The sequence below is a fragment of the Podarcis gaigeae genome (assembly GCF_964106915.1).
Source record: "Podarcis gaigeae genome assembly, chromosome: 7".
NCBI lineage: Eukaryota > Metazoa > Chordata > Lepidosauria > Squamata > Lacertidae > Podarcis > Podarcis gaigeae.
In genome coordinates this window covers 56,903,420-56,926,625 of record NC_139683.1, presented here as the reverse complement: position 1 = coordinate 56,926,625, position 23,206 = coordinate 56,903,420, and the positions used below count along the sequence as shown (strand labels likewise).

General features: G+C 41.5%; 1 protein-coding gene across 4 annotated transcripts in view; it reads right to left on the bottom strand.

The window, feature by feature from the left end:
• Positions 1 to 14,269: 14,269 nt before the first annotated feature.
• SALL3 (spalt like transcription factor 3) overlaps positions 14,270 to 23,206 on the bottom strand; it is a 26,401-nt gene continuing 17,464 nt past the window's right edge. For 3 of the 4 annotated variants that reach the window (XM_083746708.1, XM_083746707.1, XM_083746709.1), the window contains exons 2-4: positions 21,525 to 23,206; positions 20,968 to 21,308; positions 14,270 to 17,353 (exon numbers count right to left, since the gene is read on the bottom strand). The exon at positions 21,525 to 23,206 is cut by the window's right edge. In XM_083746708.1, coding sequence (XP_083602834.1) covers positions 16,922 to 17,353; positions 20,968 to 21,308; positions 21,525 to 23,206 — 2,455 coding nt within the window. In that variant the 3' untranslated portion in view covers positions 14,270 to 16,921. Of the gene's footprint in view, positions 17,354 to 20,967 lie in introns of all 4 variants that reach the window. The other variant, XM_083746706.1, reaches the window with a different exon arrangement.

Sequence of the window (23,206 nt, the reverse complement as noted above, 5' to 3'; positions counted from 1 at the left end):
TATTTTGTAGCACCCTGACTATGATTACATATGGGGATGGCCTCCAGGAGTCAACACTGCTTTCTATTCAACACAAACAACCCTTTCTATTCCCCTTGGCTTGTACTCAAGCCAAGTACTCAGTGTAGTGCTAAGTAAGGAGTTCTGTTTGTGCAGAACCCACCCCCACCATGTACCACTAAATCTGTTCTCCCCAACCCTCTGGAGCAGATTTGGGCAGGATACGGGATGTGCGGGTGGAGGGATGAGGGGGACACAAGCCCCATTTGACAAGCATAAATGTTTGCACCGATGGAACAGTGTCCTAATGCTACATTGGATAGAAGTCTCAGGCTTTTCTTAAAAAGTACTTTGGACATTCTTTATTTTGTAATTTTAAATAGTTGCATTTTTAAAAACTTTGTAAACCACACTGGGCTCAAATTTGATAAAGCCTCTAATAATAATAATAAATAATAATAATGATAATAAAAACAGAGACAGGCAGAGCAATAGATAGTTGTCCAGTGACTTCTGTCTATGGGCAGGAAAAAAGTCCCAAAGTAATTAATTGTCCCACTACTTTTCCAGCTCTTGCATTCACCATGAACAAATAATAATTCTGTTTTCCAAATTTTAGTTCAAGCTGTCTTACACATGGGCAGTTCAGGTGCTTTTTTGGGGGTGGGGGGGGACTTAAAACCCAACCTGAGAACTTGCAGTTCTGAAGAATATAGTAAGTGAAATCTCAAATCAAGCTGGTTGGACCATAGCAGCCCATTCTGCTGTAGTAAATGTTGTGGCAACGAGTATAAAAAACACCAAAATGAAGCAAATACGTAGGAAGTGAAACCTATTAACCTTTGGGCGTGGATTCAGCTGCAATGTCTGCAGCACAATCTATACTTTCCATCTTGGGTTTATGTAGTCATCAACAGAACTACAATAGGAGCTGAACTGATATCTTTCAGCATCGACGGCTTAGTCTATCGTTTAATAATGGATGCTTTGTGCAGTTCTTAGATGAAAGATCTTGTTTTATCTAGATAATAGGAATGTAAGCCTTTGTCCCTCAGAACTGAAATGTGTGTGTGTTTAAGGGAAAGGGATGTCATCTGAGATCAAAGAAATCTTAATTGTGTAAGTTGAAATTGATTACTCAGTTAGATCTGCATAAGTTGGCCTATAATAAATATTCTACCAAAGGAGGGGATTTTTTAATTTTTTATTGTTGTGGTTGCTTTTAGATCATGCAGCAGACACCAGCTTAGAAGAGGGCTTCACCCAGTTTTATGGGGGAAATGGCTGCCTCTTCTAAGATGAAACACATTCTTTAAAAACAACAGCAACAATCTGCCATCCAATTAATTTTTAATAATAATAATAAAATTAAGCAATGAGCTGCTGAGCCAATGCACCTGCAGTCTCTGTTTTTCCTTCTTTCTTACTTTATTATTGCATTTATATCCCTCATTTTCTCTAAGCAGCTCAAGGTGGCATACATGGTTCTTCTCCCCATTTTATCCTCACAACAACTATGTCTGGTAGCTTGATTGGCTGGTAATATCCATGGGAAAATGGCATGCCCATGTAAGGTCGGGGGCATCATCCTAAGCTACAGGACTCCTATTCTGACTCTAGAAGCCACATAATATTACTTTTATTTTATAAAATTTCTATTATAATATTGAGACTTTTACAAATCATAACAATATCTAGAACGGCTTATTTCCATGCATACATTTGTCCTTCTTCATTCTTTAATTTATTAAGTATGTACTAATAGTAATCCTATTTTAGTGAAGTGTTATGAAAACATTTCAAGTTATTCTCTTTGCGTGGATCTTTGACTCTCTCTGAGCAATATTTTCTGTTGGATATAATGCATTCTTTATTCAGCATTTGCTATTTGTGATATATACGGTATATCCTATAGTGAATATTGTGAAGGTTTGCTTTACGATTTGGTAATAATAGTTGCATGAATAAACACATTAACAAATTTTCATTCCTGTCATAACACAAATGTTTCCTCTAGCTTTCGTTATTTTTAATACTCAAAGTCTCTGTATGCAGTCTTTGAAATATTTCATGAGACTAGACATAATGTTTACTTATTCCAGATGTTGTCTGTTCCTCATGTATGGGTGGGATACAAAACGATATTCTTAGATTATTATCCTATTGTGGCCGTGTCACATGGAATGTTTCTGCTTCACAGTGTACTGGGTTATCCATACCCATCACACTTTCCAAATTTAGAAAATGCTAGTTTTTATTGCTATTATCACCAGTTATTAGTGAGCTTTGCTGTTTTCCAAAGCGCATTTAGAGCACATGACTTCCCTCAAAGAATCCTGGGAACTGTAGTTTCTCCCTCACAATTACACCCCCCCAGCACCCTTAATACTCTACGGTCTTCCCAGGATTCCTTGGAAACGTCAGGTGCTTTAAAGGTTTGTTGGAACTGCTTTAAAATGTCTGGTGCACAAATGCTGTATGAATTTTACAGAAAACTAGCGTCCCTCAAGCGTAAAAGTTCATTCTTCTGAACAATGGGATATCCTGGGCATGTATAGTTGTGATCCTGCATTATTTGTACATGTATTTCTCTAGATTGGAATATTTCCGTTTGGCAGGGCAGAGGGGGATTAATGTGAGAAATGACCCTCAATATACAGTAGTTACAGCCTGGTCCAAATCAGGGTTTTTATTGGGGTGGGGGGAGAAATCCCAGAAAACTCAATGGAATTTTCTTCTACAAATACATGTTTAGGATTAGGTTATAAGGCTGTAATTCTAATAGCACAATCCTATGCATGATCAGAAATAAGTTCCACGTCCTTTGATGGGGCTTATTACCAGGAAAGGGAGAATGCTATCCTGTGCCCACTTACTTAGGAGTGAATTTCATATAACACAGTGAAGCCTACCTCTGCATAGGATTGTGCTGCATATTACTTATCTGGAGGGCAGCTTCTTTCTTCAGTTGGACTTACTTCCTTGTAAATATATATTTGCCAGCTGTGGCCCCATCTAAAGAAGGCAGACCTGGCTTCCACTGCTTGTTACGTTCAGTTTGGATGCAGCAGCGCCCTCTATGTTGGTTGTGCTTAAAGGTAAAGGTAAAGGTACCCCTGCCCGTACGGGCCAGTCTTGACAGACTCTGGGGTTGTGCGCCCATCTCACTTAAGAGGCCAGGGGCCAGCGCTGTCCGGAGACACTTCCGGGTCACGTGGCCAGCGTGACATCGCTGCTCTGGCAAGCCAGAGCCACACACGGAAACGCCGTTTACCTTCCCGCTGGTAAAAGGTAAAGGTAAAGGTACCCCTGCCCGTACGGGCCAGTCTTGACAGACTCTGGGGTTGTGCGCCCATCTCACTCAAGAGGCCAGGGGCCAGCGCTGTCCGGAGACACTTCCGGGTCATGTGGCCAGCGTGACATCGCTGCTCTGGCGAGCCAGAGCCGCACACGGAAACGCCGTTTACCTTCCCGCTGGTAAGCGGTCCCTATTTATCTACTTGCACCCGGAGGTGCTTTCGAACTGCTAGGTTGGCAGGCGCTGGGACCGAGCAGTGGGAGCGCACCCCGCCGCAGGGATTCGAACCGCCGACCTTTTGATCGGCAAGTCCTAGGCACTGAGGCTTTAACCCACAGCGCCACCTGCGTCCCGTTTCCCGCTGGTAAGCGGTCCCTATTTATCTACTTGCACCTGGAGGTGCTTTCGAACTGCTAGGTTGGCAGGCGCTGGGACCGAGCAGCGGGAGCGCATCCCGCCGCAGGGATTCGAACCGCCGACCTTTCGATCGGCAAGTCCTAGGCGCTGAGGCTTTAACCCACAGCGCCACCTGCGTCCCTTGGTTGTGCTTAAGGCAGTTCAAAAACACCAATGAATTCCAAATACCTCCACCAGGATGCTGGTAGAATCAGAAGAATTGACTGGATCATATTGCAGCCTGCTTCGTACACCATTTACACGGCTTGCCAATTTATTTCCAGAATCAACTAAAGGTTGCTAGGCTGTCGTCGTTTGCCTTTTAATGTCCTAAGGCCCCCATTATCAGAAGCAAGTATGAGAAATATGTGGTCCTCAGGATATTGCTGCTGCTATTATTTATTTACTTTTTTTAAAAAAACTATTCTTCAGAAAGTGCGCAGATCCATGTTCATCAAACAAAATCCAGCACATAGAGCTCAAAGCATATACAGTGGTACCTCAGGTTAAGTACTTAATTCATTCCGGAGGGTTGTTCTTAACCTGAAACTGTTCTTAACCTGAAGCACCACTTTAGCTAATGGGGCCTCCTGCTGCCGCCACGCCGCCGGAGCACGATTTCTGTTCTTATCCTGAAGCAAAGTTCTTAACCTGAAGCACTATTTCTGGGTTAGCAGAGTCTGTAACCTGAAGCGTATGTAACCCGAGGTACCACTGTATACACTAAAGAGTTATGAACAAATAATTAAAAACTAAAGTCCATATATTGCCAATGAGGAATACACCTCCCATTTTTCAAGCTGCAACAGCCTAGCCAAATAAAAATGTTATCAAATGGCCTCTGAAACCCAACAATGTGGGAAACAGGCATACCACTAAGGGGATATTGTTCGACAGTAAGGGGCCCACCACTGAGAAGGTAGGTCCCTCAGTCTAAACATCCACTCATGCTGAATTATGGCAGAGACTGTGAGCAAACCCCGCCAAATCTTGAGGACTGAATTAACTAGTATTGGAAGGGGATTTTGACCCTGAACCGTTTAGGAATTTGTAAACCATAATGCCTTAAGTCAAATCCAGTAGCACACATGCAGCCAGTGCAGGGCATTTAGGATAGCTGTTCCACGATCCTGTCTTTCTTGTCCCAGTTAATAACATGGCAGCTACATTCTGCACTGGCTATAGATTCTGGACCATTTTCAAATGCAGCCCCAAGTAAAGTGCATTGCACTAATCCAAAGATGAGGTCTCTACAGCATGGGCCACTGATGGCGGATAACCCTGGTCCAGGAATGATAATAGCTGGGCTGTAGATGGAATTAGGCATTCCTTGCCACCAGCCACTTACCTGCTCTATTCTAGCCAGTCGTATGTAACAGGATGTCCAATTTGCCAGATCATCCACAGTACTTCTATCTTATCAGTATTCATCCAGGCTATCACCAGCTATCATGGCCAATGGTCAGGGATGATGGGAATTGTAGTCTAACAACACCTGGCGGGTTCCACAGGTTCTCCATCCCTAAGCCAAAGGATCACCAGCCTACCTGACATTTAAAAGAATCATTTCAGCCTCTGATCTCCCTTTAAATCAGACTCATTTGGTAAGTACCAGTGACAGGGCCTTTTCCACAGAGGAATCTGTATTACAGAATTCTCCTGCTCTTGGGAAGCAAGACAGACCACCTCTCTTTGCATTTCAACATGCTTTGAAAGAGGAGTTGTTATTTTGGATGGTATTTTCGGTGTAAGCAGTCTTGTAAAAAGACTTTCTAAAAAGTGGAGTATTAATCGATAAAACGCTATTTTGGAAATAGGATAGCATCTGTATGCCAGGCTATTAAAGGGGACAATGTTTTCCAAAAGCAGATGATCAGCAACGGAATTTCCTCTACCACCCACCATGGCAAGGTCTTTCTTTATGACATGTTCAGCACAGTCTCATTTTGTCTGTTGATATTTTAAAGCCTGAAAGGAACAGAAACGAACCTCCATGTATTTTGCTCAAATGACTATGGCAAGAGATAGCTATCGTTCTATAACTGGCATCTGAATTGGAAACTATTGCAGTAGGTACAGTGCTCCTGTCAGTATAAACAGTCATTGTGCCACGGAGGATGTGCAAACATTAAGTTCATCAGGAGTTAAAAAAAAGAAAAACTGTCCATATGCCTACTGCTGGGTATCCAAAGTCTGGCTGAGCAGAGAGCGGCAGAATGAGAGGGAAAAAACACAACCCAATAACTTGAAATATCTGTTTCACAGTCATGAACATCTGTCTCCTCTTCAAAAGTAACATAGGGTAATCTGGATATATATTCCCAGAGTGGAGTTTGGGTAATTCAGATTAGAAGTAATTCTTGATGTTTTAAGGAGCCTCTTTTATTACAAAAAAAATAATTACACAACCCACCAGCACAGTACACACAAAAGCAGAAGTTGAAGTTTATTTAGCAAGAAACCTCCTGGCAGATGCTACAACAACTGGGGCAGCTAAATTGTCTTGAATCAATAACTTCCTACCAGATTGGGGGGTGGAGGGAGATGGGGGGGGGAGAGACCCACCATCCTTTTCCATCTTAAGTCTTCAGTACATTTAGATAGACAGTTCCATATTTGCCTTGGAAATCCCAGGTGTATTCCGTGTAACTTTAAACATGTTTTTGCATCCACACTTTGATTATTTCCTTATATAACCTTATAGGGAACCTCAGGTAGATTCATATTTGTCTTTGACTTGACCTTCATTTCCTGTAATGGGTATCCCTGCTAACATAGTGACACCCTAGCTCTCCAAGCAACTTAGCAAGGCATCTTTCAGGTAAGAATATACAGGTGCCTGCCACTTACATTTAGCTAATTGGTATGGCAACTGTTGTATATGCTTAAAGACAGCATATTTTCAAATATGCTTTTTCTTCCACTTTGTAGGAGAAAGCAGTTCAGTTAGAGGAGGGTCTTCTACTCCCAAGTTCTGTATATGCTCCATGTGTTCATTTTTCTAAAAGTGTCTGAAGACATCCAAACTTCCTCCTTTCATTTAAGCTTTCATTTTGGTTTCATTTCAAAGAAACCTAATCTCTACTTTGGATTCCTTTGCATATGGACATTTCCATAACAGCTGAAAGTGTGCATTTTACTGGGTGTGATACAGAACTTAATGTGAACTGATGCTCATCAGACCTGCTTACTTCAGCACCATAGATATGAATGAGCTAAGATTTCCTTTCAATTCTGTGTTTAGTCTAAAAGCTAATGTCGCAGGACTGTGGTTCTGAAACCTGGCTCTCCCAAGGGATCCAGCTGAAAATTGCTGAGGATATTTAATGCAATGGATTTGCCATCTCGTTTCAACCACAAATCCACAGGCATGCTGCAGACTACCTGAATGAACCTTGCAGACTACTAGTGGTCTGTGGACCACAGTTTGGGAACCCCCGTTATATGACATACCTCTATACTGCAATCATCATCTGAGACACGCTCATGAGCGCCCTCTGTGAGAATCCTGGAGGGTGGCAACATAATAACAGGCCTTTTCTGTGGTGGCTCCCCATTTGCGGAATGCTCACCTAGTGCCTTCATTGCATATCTTTAGAAGCCAGGTGAAAACGTTGATCCATAAGCAGGCCTTAGGCTGCCTGAATATTCTGTGGCCTTCTAAATGGGATAGGGGCCGTTATTGGTTTGCTTTTGTTTTGTTATGTATGTACTCATTTGTTATGTATGTACACATGTATGTACTCATGTGAACCACCCTGTTATTTTCGGATGAAGGGTGGTATACAAATTTAATAAATAATAATAATTTAAAAAGGGCATACCAATGCTGTTGAATCATGTCCTCCTTAATGCTGTAAAATTGTGGATTGAAATCTATTGAGCCATTTTAATTGATTATCTTCCAGGTTCGTTTAAAGTATTCCACCACATGTCTGAATGGGCCAAGGTGTATTTTAAGTTCTGTGTTGTACTGAATTTGAGAGCAGCAGTTACAGAGCATCCTGACACGCCACTGATATTGTGTTGCATTTCTAGAGCTATAAGAAATCAAAATCCATGTGTGCTGCAATGCATTGATCATACAGTTGTTTAGGAGCAAGCAGGCCCAGGACTGCAGCCGTTGAATGGGAATGCAAAGGGCATGTTGTCAACAGATGGTACAAGTCTTATAAATGTCAAGTAATCTGCATCCATTTTGTTGACAATACATTTTGGAATCATGACTTGAGATCCCTTGTTTCTCATCATCAAATATGCTGAACAACCATAAATCCATTTAATTAATTCATAAATCCGCAGGACCCATCAAGTTACAGGTTTCCTGAAAGTGTCTGAAGTCTGGTATCTAAAAGTCAGCCTGTGCCCAAAGTCACCTTCTTACGTGTGCTTTGATCTTTTATATTGCAGAAAGACAAATTAATGAAAACATCCACACCTGCAACCGCTGTTTCAGAGATCATAAGATAGTACGTAGCAATTGTTCTATTATTAGGAATTAGAATAAAGTAGAAATATGGATTGTTTCAATAGCCATTAAAATAGGATACACTACTCTGTCTCCCAAGTCCTGAGAGGTTAGCGGAGAAAAAGCTGCTGAATTTATTATTTGTTCTGTCTTCTTCATACCATTTTGGAACTCTGCAGTTTAGTTTTGTGGTGCCGGTGGTCAGCTGCATGGTCACATCGCCAGTGTGGAACCTTAGCTTTTTGAAAATCAGCAGGCATATTTACCTCTCGTGTGCAAGGTCTCTTGGAAAGGACTTCAGTTGGACAGGGAATGGGGCATTTGCATCCTTTCCCCCATCCATTTCTTTCTCGCTCCTTTGGTCTTCTGAATTCCAGTGGGAAAACTCTCAGATGGAGCTAAGTTGTGAGACACATAATATGAAAGCAACCTTAGAGGCTCGGTGCCTCCACAGCTATTTCTTGAACTGAACCAACCTCTACCCTTCTGGTTAAATCTAAAGCATGCTTGCGTGTAACAATTCTTGGATGTCAAACCTAGTGCTTGTTAATTATCTTATTTTCCCTACAGGAGCCTAACAATGCTCTGGATGTGTTTGGTTTAAATTACAGTTAGGTTACAGCTAAGTGTCCATTAAACTCCTAAGAAATTAGAGCCTTCCAGGATTAGGGGCGCTGACCTGCCCCCCACATTGAGGTGTGGCGTCTTATTGACGTCATGTGCAATCGGGGTGTGTATGTGTGCGTGCAAGCCAGGCACCCCCCACAGAGATCCCCATTGCACCCTGGCGGCAGGAGCTGGGGAGTATGGAGGATAAAAATCACATACTTCACAATCATAGCAGTGTTCTATATAAAACTATCCAGGCTTAGAATCATAGAATTGCAAAGTTGGAAGGTGCCCCGAGGGTCATCTAGTTCAACCCTCTGAAATGCAGGAACTTCAACACATGGTCTCCCATCCAATTTGAAACCAATGTGGACCCTCCTTAGCTTTGCAAATATGCCAGCAGTTTTATTCCTGCACCACTAGGAAGAATCTAAAAGAATAACCTTTAGTATTGTGACATTTTAGCGTCTTAGCCAGGTAACAAAGGCATCTTCCTGCATATTACGGTATACCAAAAATTTAGAGTGTTCATGTGACATATGGCCACTTGAAAACACAGGAACACGAATCTTAGGCTGGAACTAGACACATCAAATAACTGTTTCAATTTAAAGTGTCGTAAATTTAAACGGAAAACAGGTAGAGAAAAACAGTACTCCATGTTGCCATCTGGTGGCACAGTGTTATATCATACATACAACGCACATAAATCGCTTGTTCACCTGTCTAGCTGAGTTCATAGGGTTGGCTGCTGCTATCTGAGGAGCAGATTTCCCATGGAATTTTCTGAAGGTGCAATGACATGTTAATCATGCATTTGCCACTGTATCAAGAGATTGGGGGGGGGGTTGGGGGGGGTTAGTAACTTCTCCATAGGATTTGAACAATGAAGATTCTCAAAAATATCACCCCATTGGACCTGAAAATGCTTAAGAGGATTTCTGACCAAAGTAATTTCCGAAGAGAAATTCAAAACTCTATGATACTGTATGTTCTTTGTCAGTAACAGTTACGGTACATTCCTCTCCACTTAGCAGTTATTTAATGTGTGTCAGCAACCAGAATCTTCTCTTCAGCTGCTAAAGATTAGATTTATAATCAGCATATTAGTTCTCTCAGATCTTTCCTTAAGTGTCTCTTGACAGATTTTACACCAGAATAATAAGTGTGGCCAACCTATCAATAACAGGCATAGGCAAACTCGGCCCTCCAGATGTTTTGGGACTACAGCTCCCATCATCCCTGACCACTGGTCCTGTTAGCTAGGGATGATGGGAGTTGTAGTCCCAAAACTTCTGGAGGACTGAGTTTGCCTATGCCTGATCAATAACTTGGGAGCAGGGATCCAATGTGTGTTGTACACACACATTGCACCTGAGTTACCTTTGGACCAGGCCACATGCCGGCCTCAGGGCCTTTTTCGGGTGGCTCTTGCTAAGTACTAAAGCTGCAGGGAACCGGAAGTGACGACCTAAAAGCCTTGCCCTGGACCACAGCAGGCTGCCTGTTCCAACCGTAGCTGAAAATCCTGGGGCGGGATGAGGAGGGGCAAAAAGTGGAGGGCGAACAAAAAGGAAAGGAAAGGAGCAATATGCAGTTTCTCTAGCCAAGCCAACCATGCCTACCTTGTAGGAGCCTTAGTGGGCATTTGGAGAAGATCCCTTAGGCTAGAGAGGGCGACTGTGGGTGGGTGGGTGTAAGAATGAATGAATGAATGTGTGTGTGTGTGTGTGTGTGTGTTTCTGGAAGCAGCAAAGGAGAAGAGAAGGGGTAAAATGGCAAAAAAGAAGAAAAAGCAGAGTGCTGCCTGGGTGTGCATGTTGCATGTTTTGGTAGCGGCGCTGGAAGCGGGAGCAGCAAAGGCAGAGAGAAGGGGGAAAGGGCAAAAAAGCAAATCAGGACTTTGCTAATCTGCCCAGGCTGCAGCTTGCTCATTTGCATGCTCTTCTCCCCACCCCCCCAGCTGCCCCACTGAGACCTGGTAAGACTTACTTTCTCCCTCTCCCTTCTCCTTTCTGCCCGGAGTCCTGTCTGCATCCAGCGACTCCACTCACACTTGGTGGCCTTTTAATTTTTTTAAAAAAGAACAGCTCTGTTTAATAAAGAAATATATTAAATCAATTAGCTGTGTAATTATATATATATTTAACTAAATATATTTATCTCGTATATTAAATAATATTAACTGTATTGCAAACACTTTAATTTATGGTATGGAGATTTAATTCAGTGTGTGGCTCCTGGGTTCTGTGTCAAAGTGCTCTCGTGGCCCACTTGGTCTGAGAGGTTGGACCACCCTGCTTTAGAACAGACTACTCTTAATAGGATGGGGTAAAATATTCAGGGTTCTTTTAATTACCAATCCTAAAAACAAAATGCAAACAAAGTATTGGGGACATGGTAATTTCACTTCCTTACCCGCCATTTTGGAATAGATATTTTAGGTCTTTATTTCTGCTGAAAGTCTAAACGTACGTTTCAAACTGGCAACTTTAAATTAAAACAAAACACAATTTGTAAAAATCCCAATCCATTTGAAATCCATTATTTGCAATGAAATACAATATTTGAAATGAATTTTACTTCTACTTAAATTTCATTAGGATTGCAACCTTGGCCTTGCACTGTTCTTTGAGGGAAAACACTTCATAAGGCAATGCTATTTCATTGTTAGTGAAATAGTTAGTGTTTTTTTAAATGTTTTAATCTGTTTAACCTGACAAATTATGGTGATCTTGGTCATTTGCTTCACCAGTGCAGAGCAAGTACAGTAGCTTTGAAAGCAGGTATCTTTTCACATCATCATTATTTTATTTAATAAGTACAGAATCAGAAAACTGATTTTGAACGTCTGTTTATTATACCGCTTGTTTTCCTACCGAGAAACTGAAGCATTAAAGGTAAAGGTAAAGGTACCCCTGCCCGTAGGGGCCAGTCTTGACAGACTCTGGGGTTGTGCGCCCATCTCACTCAAGAGGCCAGGGGCCAGCGCTGTCCGGAGACACTTCCAGGTCACGTGGCCAGCGTGACAAAGCTGCATCTGGCGAGCCAGAGCCGCACACAGAAACGCCATTTACCTTCCCGCTGGTAAGCGGTCCCTATTTATCTACTTGCACCCGGAGGTGCTTTCGAACTGCTAGGTTGGCAGGCGCTGGGACCGAGCAGCGGGAGCGCACCCCGCCGCAGGGATTCGAACCGCCGACCTTTCGATCGGCAAGTCCTAGGCGCTGAGGCTTTAACCCACAGCGCCACCTGTCATCATTATTTTATTTAATAAGTACAGAATCAGAAAACTGATTTTGAACGTCCGTTTATTATACCGCTTGTTTTCCTACCGAGAAACTGAAGCATTACTTGTGGGTAAAATAGTAATAATATGCCCTATATTTCTACAAGAACAATTTCCTGCTATGAAACAGAAGTCAGGACTAAAGTTGATTTGGTTTGAAAACACAATTGCTGCTTTATTTTTATTTTTTTAAAGGAATGAACTCTGTCCATAACCAGTTTCCTCCTGAATTTGGATAAAACTTCTGGAATATTAAGCACTCCATAAACATAAATTTTTACTATTCATAGTTTATTTCTGTTTCATACACTTGGTATTTTTTGTTGTAGGTATTTTGAAAGAATGTATAGCTTAAATAAATTTAAAAAGGGAGCTTATTTCTAAATGGCAATTTCTGCACTAATGCATCCACTCTCTTTCTCAAAGGTCTTGCAGCTATTTGGTGTGGTATAAAGCTGGTATGAGCATCGAACAGCCATCAGAGCCAGGAAACGCTTGCTAAGGGGGAACTCACCTATGTTAAATTAAGCATTATAAAGCACATTGCACTTTGTAAGTGATATGCTTAATATTAATAATAATAATAATTACAAAATGCATTTGGTTTTTCTATGTCCTGATGAATTTATTAAGGAAGTTGGAAAACCTTCCACGATCTTGGCAGAGACACAGAAACATGTTATTCCGAAGGGGTTCAGGAACCAGCAGCAAAATAAAATGGCATCCTTATTTATACTTGTAAAAAAGCAAAGGGTTGCGACAGAAGGTGAATAGAACAACATCGCTGTCACTGAAGATGCTGTTCTGCAACTACCAAGAAAGGGGGTGGGATGGGATTACTAGTTTCCCTGAGCATCCAAACTTGTGTTAATTTTGCTATACTATTTAGTGGAACATAGATAACAAAGTGGAAAGAGAAGACATTAACAGTATAATTTAGGGGATTAGAGAAAAATATTCATATTACATAAATAGGATATTTATCAATGAACCATTTTAAAGATCCACTCCTAACATATTTGTAAGTGTTTAGTGAGTTACTGGCTGCCTTTCATATATTTGTGGAATTCCAACATGACTTTCCACCCATATTAATCTATGGCAGGCAAAAACTATTTTTTTTTTTTTGAGGATTTCTGCCCCCCGCCCTCCAACAAGCCAGAGGCACCTGCAGTCCTTGTCATGTTCTCGTCTCCAGTGGTCTATAACACACTCTGGTTAAGTTTTCATTTCTACTTTTCAGCAGCTTCTGAGGAGTGATATGTAGCTAATGTCATCAAAGCTTGCACTTTAACATTGCAACTGTAAAGCCAACCGCGGGCGTTTCTGTATCAAAAGCACAGTGGCAAAATTGTCACAAAACTCCATGAAATAAAAGACCTTGGCATCCTGTTACAATTTGTAGAGACGAAACAGACCTTTCCTCAGACTTCTTGCTAACGGTTTAAGTCCAAGTTCAAAAAGGTAGGCTGCGATGGTTAAAACTGCTCTATTGCTGCAAGAACATTTACTGCGAGAGCTATGATTCACTTATCTCACTGCTACACATTAGCAGCCAATAGCGCTATTTCAATCTCGCAAGGTACATATGCACAAATGCCTCACTCTATAGAAAATTCTCTGCTGATAATGAAGTAAGGGGCATGGCATGTCTTCCAGTTATTCACTGGGATCCACAAACTCACGTATTCATGATCTCTGCAGCCCCCTTTAGGGTTTTCCTGCAATTTTAACTTCAGCGGCAACTTCGTTTTGGCATGAATGAAAACACAAATAAAAAGGTGGGAGGGGAGGGGAGGGGGGACCTGGATGTGCATTACCTATTGTGTGTGCATCGTTGCATCTCTTGTTTCACAGTCATTGAGAATAAATATGCAGTGTAGTTTGTGTAAATCACATTTAAATTTGTGTAAATTGAAAAAGGCACAATTGCACCCAAGGGAGACAAGCAGAAGAGGACTGCGTCAGAGCACCGTTGTTTTGATCCACTGCTTTTATTCCACTGCTGGTGTAGTATTTATCTGTAGAACTCTGTGATTTCATTTCATTTTTAACTGCAAAAATGCTAGTTCTTTGGACTCTGTTCAAATTGTGTGAATCCAAGATTCCAGCCGTATTTATATTTTGTACCTGACAGTTAAAAGCCATGAACATCCATCTCCCACATCTCACTCTGCTATTAGAATAATCATGGAACACAATTCGGAAATAATATTACATCCTGCATTTTATTCAATTCCATATGACAAAAATAGGAACCTAGACTAAGACATCCATTTCAATCAGTAGATGTGTCAAGCCAACAAGATTTAATAATAAAAAATATTGGATCTAGGTAACAATTCCCAGGTGGTTCAGGGAAGCTCCTAGCCCTACATGGTATCGCAGTATAAAAATAGTGTCTCTCTTCACCATGCAGAGAGGAGTGACCTAACCCTGAATACAAAATGGGGTCAGTCTTACTGTACCTTCATCAGCCATCTTATTTACAACACTTTACATCTCTTTTTAAGTTATGCACATCCTTTAGGGAGAAGAGATAACACTACATGGTACCAAATACTAAACAAAAAAAAAATTATTTCACACCAGAAATGGACACAGATAAATAAAAACATTCATTTGCTGAAAAACAGCAACATTAAGCCACCTCAGTTTTCTTTGTTTCCCAATTTTGAAACACCCCAAACACAAATGGTGGTCACTGATGGTTGGTGTTATAATATAAGGATGTTTATTTTCTATATATATTCTATATATATATATATATCTATATGTATATATATACACATACATACCTACATATATATTTGATATATGCATGTATATATGCACATATATATTCTGTGTATCACTGCTGTAGAAAACAGAGCTGTAATAGTTCATTGTTCATTTCAAAACAGAAACAAACTGCTAATAAGTCTTTTAAACTTTTCATTCAATGACACGATGGCAGAAACAGTCCATCCTCTTACAGTAATGTTTTTTGTTGTTGTTGCACAAGAAAGCGATTGTCCTATTTTATTTTTTTCCATCTCAACTGAGAAGACCTCACTGTCTGATTCTTTCTTCAGGGGCATAAAACGTCTTGTGCTGTTTCCCAGCTACCCATAATGTCCCTTGAACAATTTTGTTGGACGGAAGTTCATAGTGTCAGACTCCACCATGCTTGTAATGCACAAAAATGAGGTAGTACACAAAACATTTACTGTTCAAGTTTTGATTTACGCCCCCAGCCTCGCCAACACCCTAGCGTAAGAGTGGAAACATTCCCTTTTGTCACAATTTTAAACAATGCTTTTAAAACAACTGAAAATTATATCTGAATATTCAGAATACATTGTGCTTTGTAGTAAATATCAGAATTATTATTTTTCTTTTAAAAAAAGAGATCAGTAAGAGTTGGGAATTTACGTTCAAGTTACGACTGATACTTAATATTTTTGTTTTCTGTTTTGCTTTTACATACCAGTGCTATTAAGCAGTCAGCATCCTGCTTGTGGGTGGGAGTGAAAGAGACAGAACAGATTACAGCAAAATTAAGCCTACACAATGTTTTCTTTAGCCTCTCCTAGGCTTGCTCTGATATCACAGCCCTAAGATTAACATATCAAAGGTCTGTTGGAGGGTGGGCTTATAGAAAAGTTAAATGAATCATTTCGGTTTAAGAAATGGCAGGCCCCATTCTACCCAAGAATCTTGACAGTTCTTAGTGGCTTTCCTGTTTAAAGGAGCACAGATCTCTCCTACTGTTTGACCTTAAAGACAAACACAACAAAATATCCCCCCCCATTTTTCCTCAAGCCAAAGTACTATTTATAAAATAGTTTACATCTTTGTTCAGATTCAAATTATAGACAAACCTCCCTAAATATAAAATACTAAAAGTGCAATAGTATAAATTAAGAGTTTGCAACACATTATACAAACACTGCCTTTTTATTGTACTGCCTTTGATAACATGAAATGTTTTATTCACAACTGCTTATAATGTTGTGAATAATATATGGTGATAAGGTTTGTCTGTAACTTGTTTTCCAACCATGAACTGAAGTCCACACTACATTTTTTTTCATTTAATAGAACAACTGTCCACATAGCAGCTACAAATATTTAAATTAAAATGGTTTGTTACTGACAGGTACTTGCACATGAAAAGCATGCTATCTTTCCCAATAAAACTTCACAATTTTGCCTGCATTGAAATAAACCACTTATTTATAGGGAAACAAAACTTGCTTAAAAAAAGAAAGAAAATCACATAGCCAGGTGTATTTTGCAGTACAAAAGCTTCATTTAAGGATGGGGCTAGTATATTGTCTGTTACCCGCATTATCTTTACATTATAAATACTACAGACAAGAATACTGTAATCATACACAGCATTAGGGTACTAAATCACTTATTGAGTGTTAGAGGATTTCTAAAAACATAGTTCAAGTTTCTAGCTAAGTGGAACAAAACCAGCAAAGGAAGAGCTGGACTGAAAATGCCATTGAGAAGCCCCCTTTTACTCAATTGTTGTGTCGTTTTGTTTTGTTAAAGAACAAAAATTGAAACAATTTAGCTTCCTTCAGTCCCTAATGCAGTTTATCCAATGATTTATCGTTTTACTTAAATTTAAAGAGTTCTGCAGTTCTCGCTAACAGTCAGCTCACTGTTGAAAGCAGTGCCATGCAAATCTTGCAAGACAACTTTTCAGCGGACACGAAGTTATGTATTTCTGCTATGGGGGGAAAAATCTTAAAGGGAACCTAGGCAATTAGGTCACGAAACTAATGCTTAACTCCCAAAACTGTACATGAAAGAACAAATGTTGTGTTGAGTAGTGGTCCAACAGTTACTTGTTACTTGAATGCTTTTAATTTATGCCAATCTCTTTATTATCCTCAATAAACCTTGTGAATGGACGGTTGGCTCCAGTTTCAGAACTCGCTTTGTCCAAGCCAATGATGGGAGGGCTACTGCCGGTGCGAGCTTTGTCCATGCCACTGGTAATGTTACTTAAAGACGGAATGGCACTTCCGCCTAAACTTACTGGGAGCTGGGGAATGCCTCCATTCTGTATGACAGAAATTTCATTGTTCTTCATTGCAAGTCCATTAGTAATAGCTGCAGCGTACTGATTCCAAAAATTTGGGTCAACATTCATGGCCCGAGCTGCCAAATCCTTTTGGAACATTTCAGAAAACTTCAGAGCATCACCACCTAACAAAGCCATGGGGTTTTCCACAGACAGTCGACGGCCACGTCGTGCAGGAGCGTTATTCCACATATGAGTTCCCATGTGAACCTTTAGAGAAAGAACAAAACAAACAAAAGATTGGCAAAATAAGCAAAATTCAAAATGAGCTACACGGCCCACGAAGAGGCTAGTTTTAAAAGCCAATTTTAGTTTTCACATAAAAGCAAGCTATAATCATTTCAACAACGCTGCTATTATAAATCACACGCATTTATAACAAAAGGAAGTGCAAAACTAATGTGTGTTTTAACATGCTAAAGAAGCTGGGAAATACCTTTATAAAAAAGAACACCACGAAAAAGGGTTACTAGGTCCACATGCTATTTGAAAGACTATCTTTCAAATGCTATCTTTTTATCACCTCAAACTTCTAAACAGGGCCGTCTTAAGCATATCTGGTGCCATGGTGCAAAGATCCCACTAGTGCCCCCCCCCATTTCCCAGAGTTGTCAACCTTTTCCCAAGCCTCTGTGGGGATCGCTCTTCTCCCACGGAGGCTTGGGAAGGAAACTGCATGCCCGCCAGCCATATGGTTGACGGGGCAGAGCTGACGGGTGTGCAGGGAAACGGGAGGCTGCCAGCAAAGCAGCGCAAATCTCCCACTCGCTGGGGTGCCCCTGAAAGGCCAGCGCCCTAGCGCAATGCACCAGTAAGGCCAATAAGAAAGACGGCTCTGCTTCTAAAGCCCTGAACTTCAGCGCTGCTATTTGGCCTTGCAGAACAGCTTTTGATTCTGCAGAGGTGTCTGCTTCCATCAGAGAATGGAGGGCGTTTTTTGCTGATCCCCATTTCCCATGAAACTCCACCTTCCACGCTGTTCTGGAGGGTGACCCAACACTCTGGAATAGATTTGGGGGGGTTGCAATGGGAATCAGCAAAAACACACTTTCTCCTTTTGTAAATAGATGCTTCTGTGCGTTCAATAACTATTCCATAAATTGAAATGGATCACTGGATTTCATCCCTCCTTTCTCAAACTTGTATTTTAAATTAACATATTTGAATTCATGCAAATTCCATAGTTTACTGCAATGCAAATATGCACAGGTTGTCAGATTTAGCCAACCAACCACTAAGGCCCACAGAAAGGTTTATTTTAAAAATGAAAAATATAAAACAAACAAGTCTCCATTTTGATCGAGTCTCCAAGAGCCATGTACAAGCCTATACATGTTGACTCAGAAGTAAGACCCATTCAGTTCAGATGAGCTTACTCCCAAGAAAGTGGGTATTACAATTGTTCCATCAGCACAAGCATTTCAGCTTAGCAGATGGAATGATTTCCCCTCTCTTCCTGTGCACTGCCCTGGGGTTCCCACCTCCCCCCAGGTTGATTTCAGTCCAATTGTGCTGGCTCCCATTACTGCAACTGTTTAGTTGAAACTCTCCCTCAATTATCCCCCCCCACCCCGCCCGCTTATGCTTAATGACCTGGATGCAAACATCCCACTATATGAGGAGAAAGATTGCTGATTCACCTCAATATGAAGCCCTTCATGCCCTCTGAAAAGTAGTTTTAGAAGCCTGGAGACCCTCCCAAGTGGCATTTTGGGGAAATTGGGGGCTGTTGACAAGATGGTACTTGTTGAATAAGTAAAAATATGTTTAGTCATACACAGTGGCACCTCGGTTTAAGAACAGTCCGGTTTAAGAACAATTTGGTTTGCAAACTCCGCAAAACTGGAAATAGTGTCCTGGTTTCAGAACTTTACCTCTGTCTAAGAATGGAAGCCGCATGGTGGAAGGGCACTGGTGGTGGGAGGCCTCATTAGGGAAAGCGTTCCTTGGTTTAAGAACTGTTTTGGTTTAAGAACAGACTTCTGGAATGGATTAAGTTCATAAACCGAGGTACCACTGTAATGGGATATTTGGATCCAAACCTCGTTTCTTAAATGGCCCCAATCCATCTAATATTAGTTGGAACTGAGTACCATAGAAACTAATAGAAAATGTTGGTCAAAACTAACTTAAGTCATTTGGCTTTATGTGGAGCTTATTCACAATTAATTTTAACTGGATTGGGTCTACTGTCAGTTAAAATGTCTCTCCTTCACTCGTCCCACTAAGCCAGGCATAGGCAAACTCCAGCCCTTAAGACGTTCGGAACTACAATTCCCATCATCCTTGACCACTGGCCCCGTTAGCTAGGGATGGGAATTGTAGTCCCAAACATAGGAGTTTGCCTATGCCTGCACTAAGCCATGATTTAGCACTGCATGCATGAGCCAGAATAAACTTGACCAAAGCCCAGCCTTCCCTGCTCTCATCTCCATTTCTTATGCACCTAGGAAAGGACATCACCATTACTTTCCTCTAATTTGGACTTGTTGCCCATGAGTCAGAAATTGTGGTTGATCAAAAATTCTGCTAAGTTTCCAAACAAGGCAACTTCAAGCTATAGATGATGAAGCTAGCTTGTTTAACCAAAGTTTGTGATCAATCATGATCCCTGAGTCTCGCACAGCAAGGAGGCCAACATGACATACGAAACTGAGAGCAAATGCTGTTGAACTAGGCCGTGCAGAAGGAGGCGAGTGAAGAGTGTGCAAGTCCAAGGCTTTTTTCAGGCTCCTTTCTATCTCATGCAAATCCTGCAACTGCATCTCACCTTCTTATGTTTACCTGAACTATGTGACTAGATTTTTTTTAAAAAAAAGATTACTACTGTCATAAATCTCATGGGTAGTCGGGTTTTACTCAAAGTTTTATTTAAAGCGGACCCATTGAAATTAATGAACATGACTAAGGGAGCAATCCTATGGATAAGAAGTTAGCATAAAGCAAACCAGTGTCAATTTAGACCAGATCCAAACCCTGTCCAGCAGCAGGACTGCTGCTCCTGCTCTAAGCCTGGAAGCGGGAAAGCAAGCATTTAAAATAGTGTTCTATCCTGAGTTGCCAGGTCATGTGACTGAGCTGAATGGGCTTAGGATCCAGCCTAAGCCCCCCCTCCCTGCTTCCTGGGTCTCGCCTCCAATGTGCCCCTTTTGGGGGACTGATAAACTGGCCTCAGCTCAACCAGCTTTGGCTCAGCTGGAACAAGCAAATTACACCGATGAATCTTAAACTGAACCAGGGTTGGGGACTTAAAACCAGCTGAGCTGGAGATCCACTGCATCCTAAGGAGCTCATCCCAGCAGATCTTGCCATAGGGTTACCCCTGAAATTAAATACATTAATTTCAGTAGGTCTATGCTGAGTAAAACTCAGTTGAATACAACTCATGCTTCTGCAGCACACAAGTGTGCTGGGAATCTATAACCTCAGATTTTCAAGAAAAACAGGATCGACATAATATTTGTTTATAGTTGCAGAGTTAACTTCATGGAGCTGGAGTTTGTTTGTTTTTTAATCATTTTTAAAATACCAAAGTATTCTACCACAATCTAAGAATCCAGGAGCCATCAATAAAGGGGAAAATGCATGTCTGAAACACACTTAAAAAAAATGGAATAATTTGTATGCACCCACAAAATTTTAGTTCTTACATTGGGTTCAAAATATATAATGTAAGGATGTCGCAATATGACCATACTATCCTCATCCCTTGATTTGGGTAAGAAAACACCCACCCACAGAATGAGAACACATGAGGTTCGGCACATTGTTAAACTCTCACATTCTTACAATTTAAGCTCTGACATTAAAGATTCCCTTCTTACCTTAAGATTCCCTTTTGTGGTAAAAGCTCTACCACAGATTGTGCAACCAAATGGCTTTTCACCAGTATGGGTGCGCTCGTGTATCTGCAGTGCACTTGCTGAGGAGAAGGTCTTCCCACATGACTGACAGTTGTGCTGTTTGGGAGTCCGGCGTGGCGGTGGTGCCAGCATAGGAGTGATGCCCGGGCTCATCACTGACTGTGGTGCAGCAGGAACCTGGATTCCAGCTGGAAGCGACGGGACCTCGCCCAGTGAGATCGGCTTGCTGTGACCGTTCACTTCCATTTTGATCAGGGTAGGCGCAGTGCTGGTGACCAGGCTAGGAGTGCTTTGGCTGGGACCTAGAGTAAAGTTGGGTTCAAATAACTGAGAAGGCAGCTCTTTTAATTTGTGTGTCAGTAAGTGCTGTTTTAAATTACCCATAGTGGAACACCCACGATTGCAGACTGTACATATAAATGGACGCTCTTTAGTATGGCTGCGGTAGTGAATTTCCAATGCACTCTTACAAGCAAAAGGCTTGCCACAGATATTACAAACAGTACTTTTAAACTTACCACGTTCTCTGTTCAGGAACAGCAGGCTAAAAGGAGCTTCTTCTTTGATGAGTGGCCTTCCCGGGTTGGTGGCTGTCAAATCCAGTGCACCTCCATTTTCAACAGTAGGTGGTGGTGGACTGTCAGGTTTTTCTGTCTTTAATTGTATTTCTTGGTGTTCTTCCTGGTTGCTAAAACCTGGGGATTTTGATCTGAAACTTTCACTGATGCTGTTTTCAGGAGACAGCGCCTGCATGGATGAAGAAGATTCAGACATTGCAGGGCTCCCTGCACTCTGGCTCTCCAGATCTCCAACAGCGGACGAGGAATCGTTGCTTAAATGGTCACTTTCCCCTGACCCATTTTCTAATGATTTCAGATTGGTCAACTGTTGACAGTTCATGACAGAATCAATCATTTTCATTTGATTTTCCAGAGCAGTAATGCTAGAAATTACAGATGGGGGGGAAGGTGGGCATGAAGTGGAGTAAGGTAGAAGTGGTTTGGAGGAGTCACTTGTGTTGTCTTTTAACTCTGGGTCCTCTTCCATGGAATTTTCATCAATGTCATCATCGTAGTTGCTCAGCGTTTCTGCGTTCTTTTCATCAAAGGAAAGCTCCGAATCCATAGCATCTTGGAAGCCCTCTGGTAATGGCGTGTTTGGAATTTGCCCACCCATGTGCATACGAATATGCTGCTGAAGAACAACAGCATTTGTAAATTTCTTCTGACAAATGGGACACGAATGCTGTACTCTAAGTGGTGGCTTCGCTCGATGAACTCCAAAATGTGTTTTTAGATTGCCTTTTGTAGTGAATGCACGTCCACAAATTTTGCATTTAAATGGTCTTTCTCCTGTATGGGTTCTGTAATGCATCTTGAGAGCACTCTGACAACTGAGCACACGGTGACAAATGACACATTGATTTGGATCTGTCATCTTCTTATCGATGTTCTCTACGAGCTGTTGCAGTTTTGAGGTTTCTGATGTTTGCATAGAGTCTAGTAGACCACCAAATGGAAACTTAGCCTTGAATTGATCAGACAATGCTGGAAGCACAGGGTTCGGGATGCTTGTGGAGATGCCATCCGTAACAGCGTTAGGAACTGGAGATGAGGGTACTGCAGAAACCTGCCCACTTAGAGAGTTTTCTCCTAGCCTTGCGTTTGTCACAGGAATGTTGACAGGTTCCGTTTTAGTCATAGCTGAACCACTATGAATTGGTTGTGGGGATTCTGCAGACAAAGGAATGCCTGACTCAGAGTTGTTTAGGCTTGGGGATAAGGAAGTGCATTCGCTTGGCGCAGGGGATGGCCTTTGGGGTGACCTGCTCATAGGAGTAATACTTGGGGAATCTCCATAGTTGCTCACCCCCGGGATTGTTGGAGGAAGCTGCAACCCAATTGAAGCTGGAACGGTTGGTAACACAGGCTTGCTATCCAACCACGTAGTAACTGGCTTTTCGGGTGGCAACGACATTCCGTATGGAATCCCAGAACAAGTGGGAACATTGTCGAGGTATTCTGGGACCGGATATGGATTCATCTGAATGTGTGGATACTTCTCCTTATGCCTTTGAAAATGGACTTTCAAATTGCCTTTCGTAGAAAACCGATTCCCACATATGTTACACTTAAAGGGTCTTTCTCCGGTGTGTGAGCGCAAGTGTATCTGCAGAGCACTGTCACTTCCAAAGACCTTG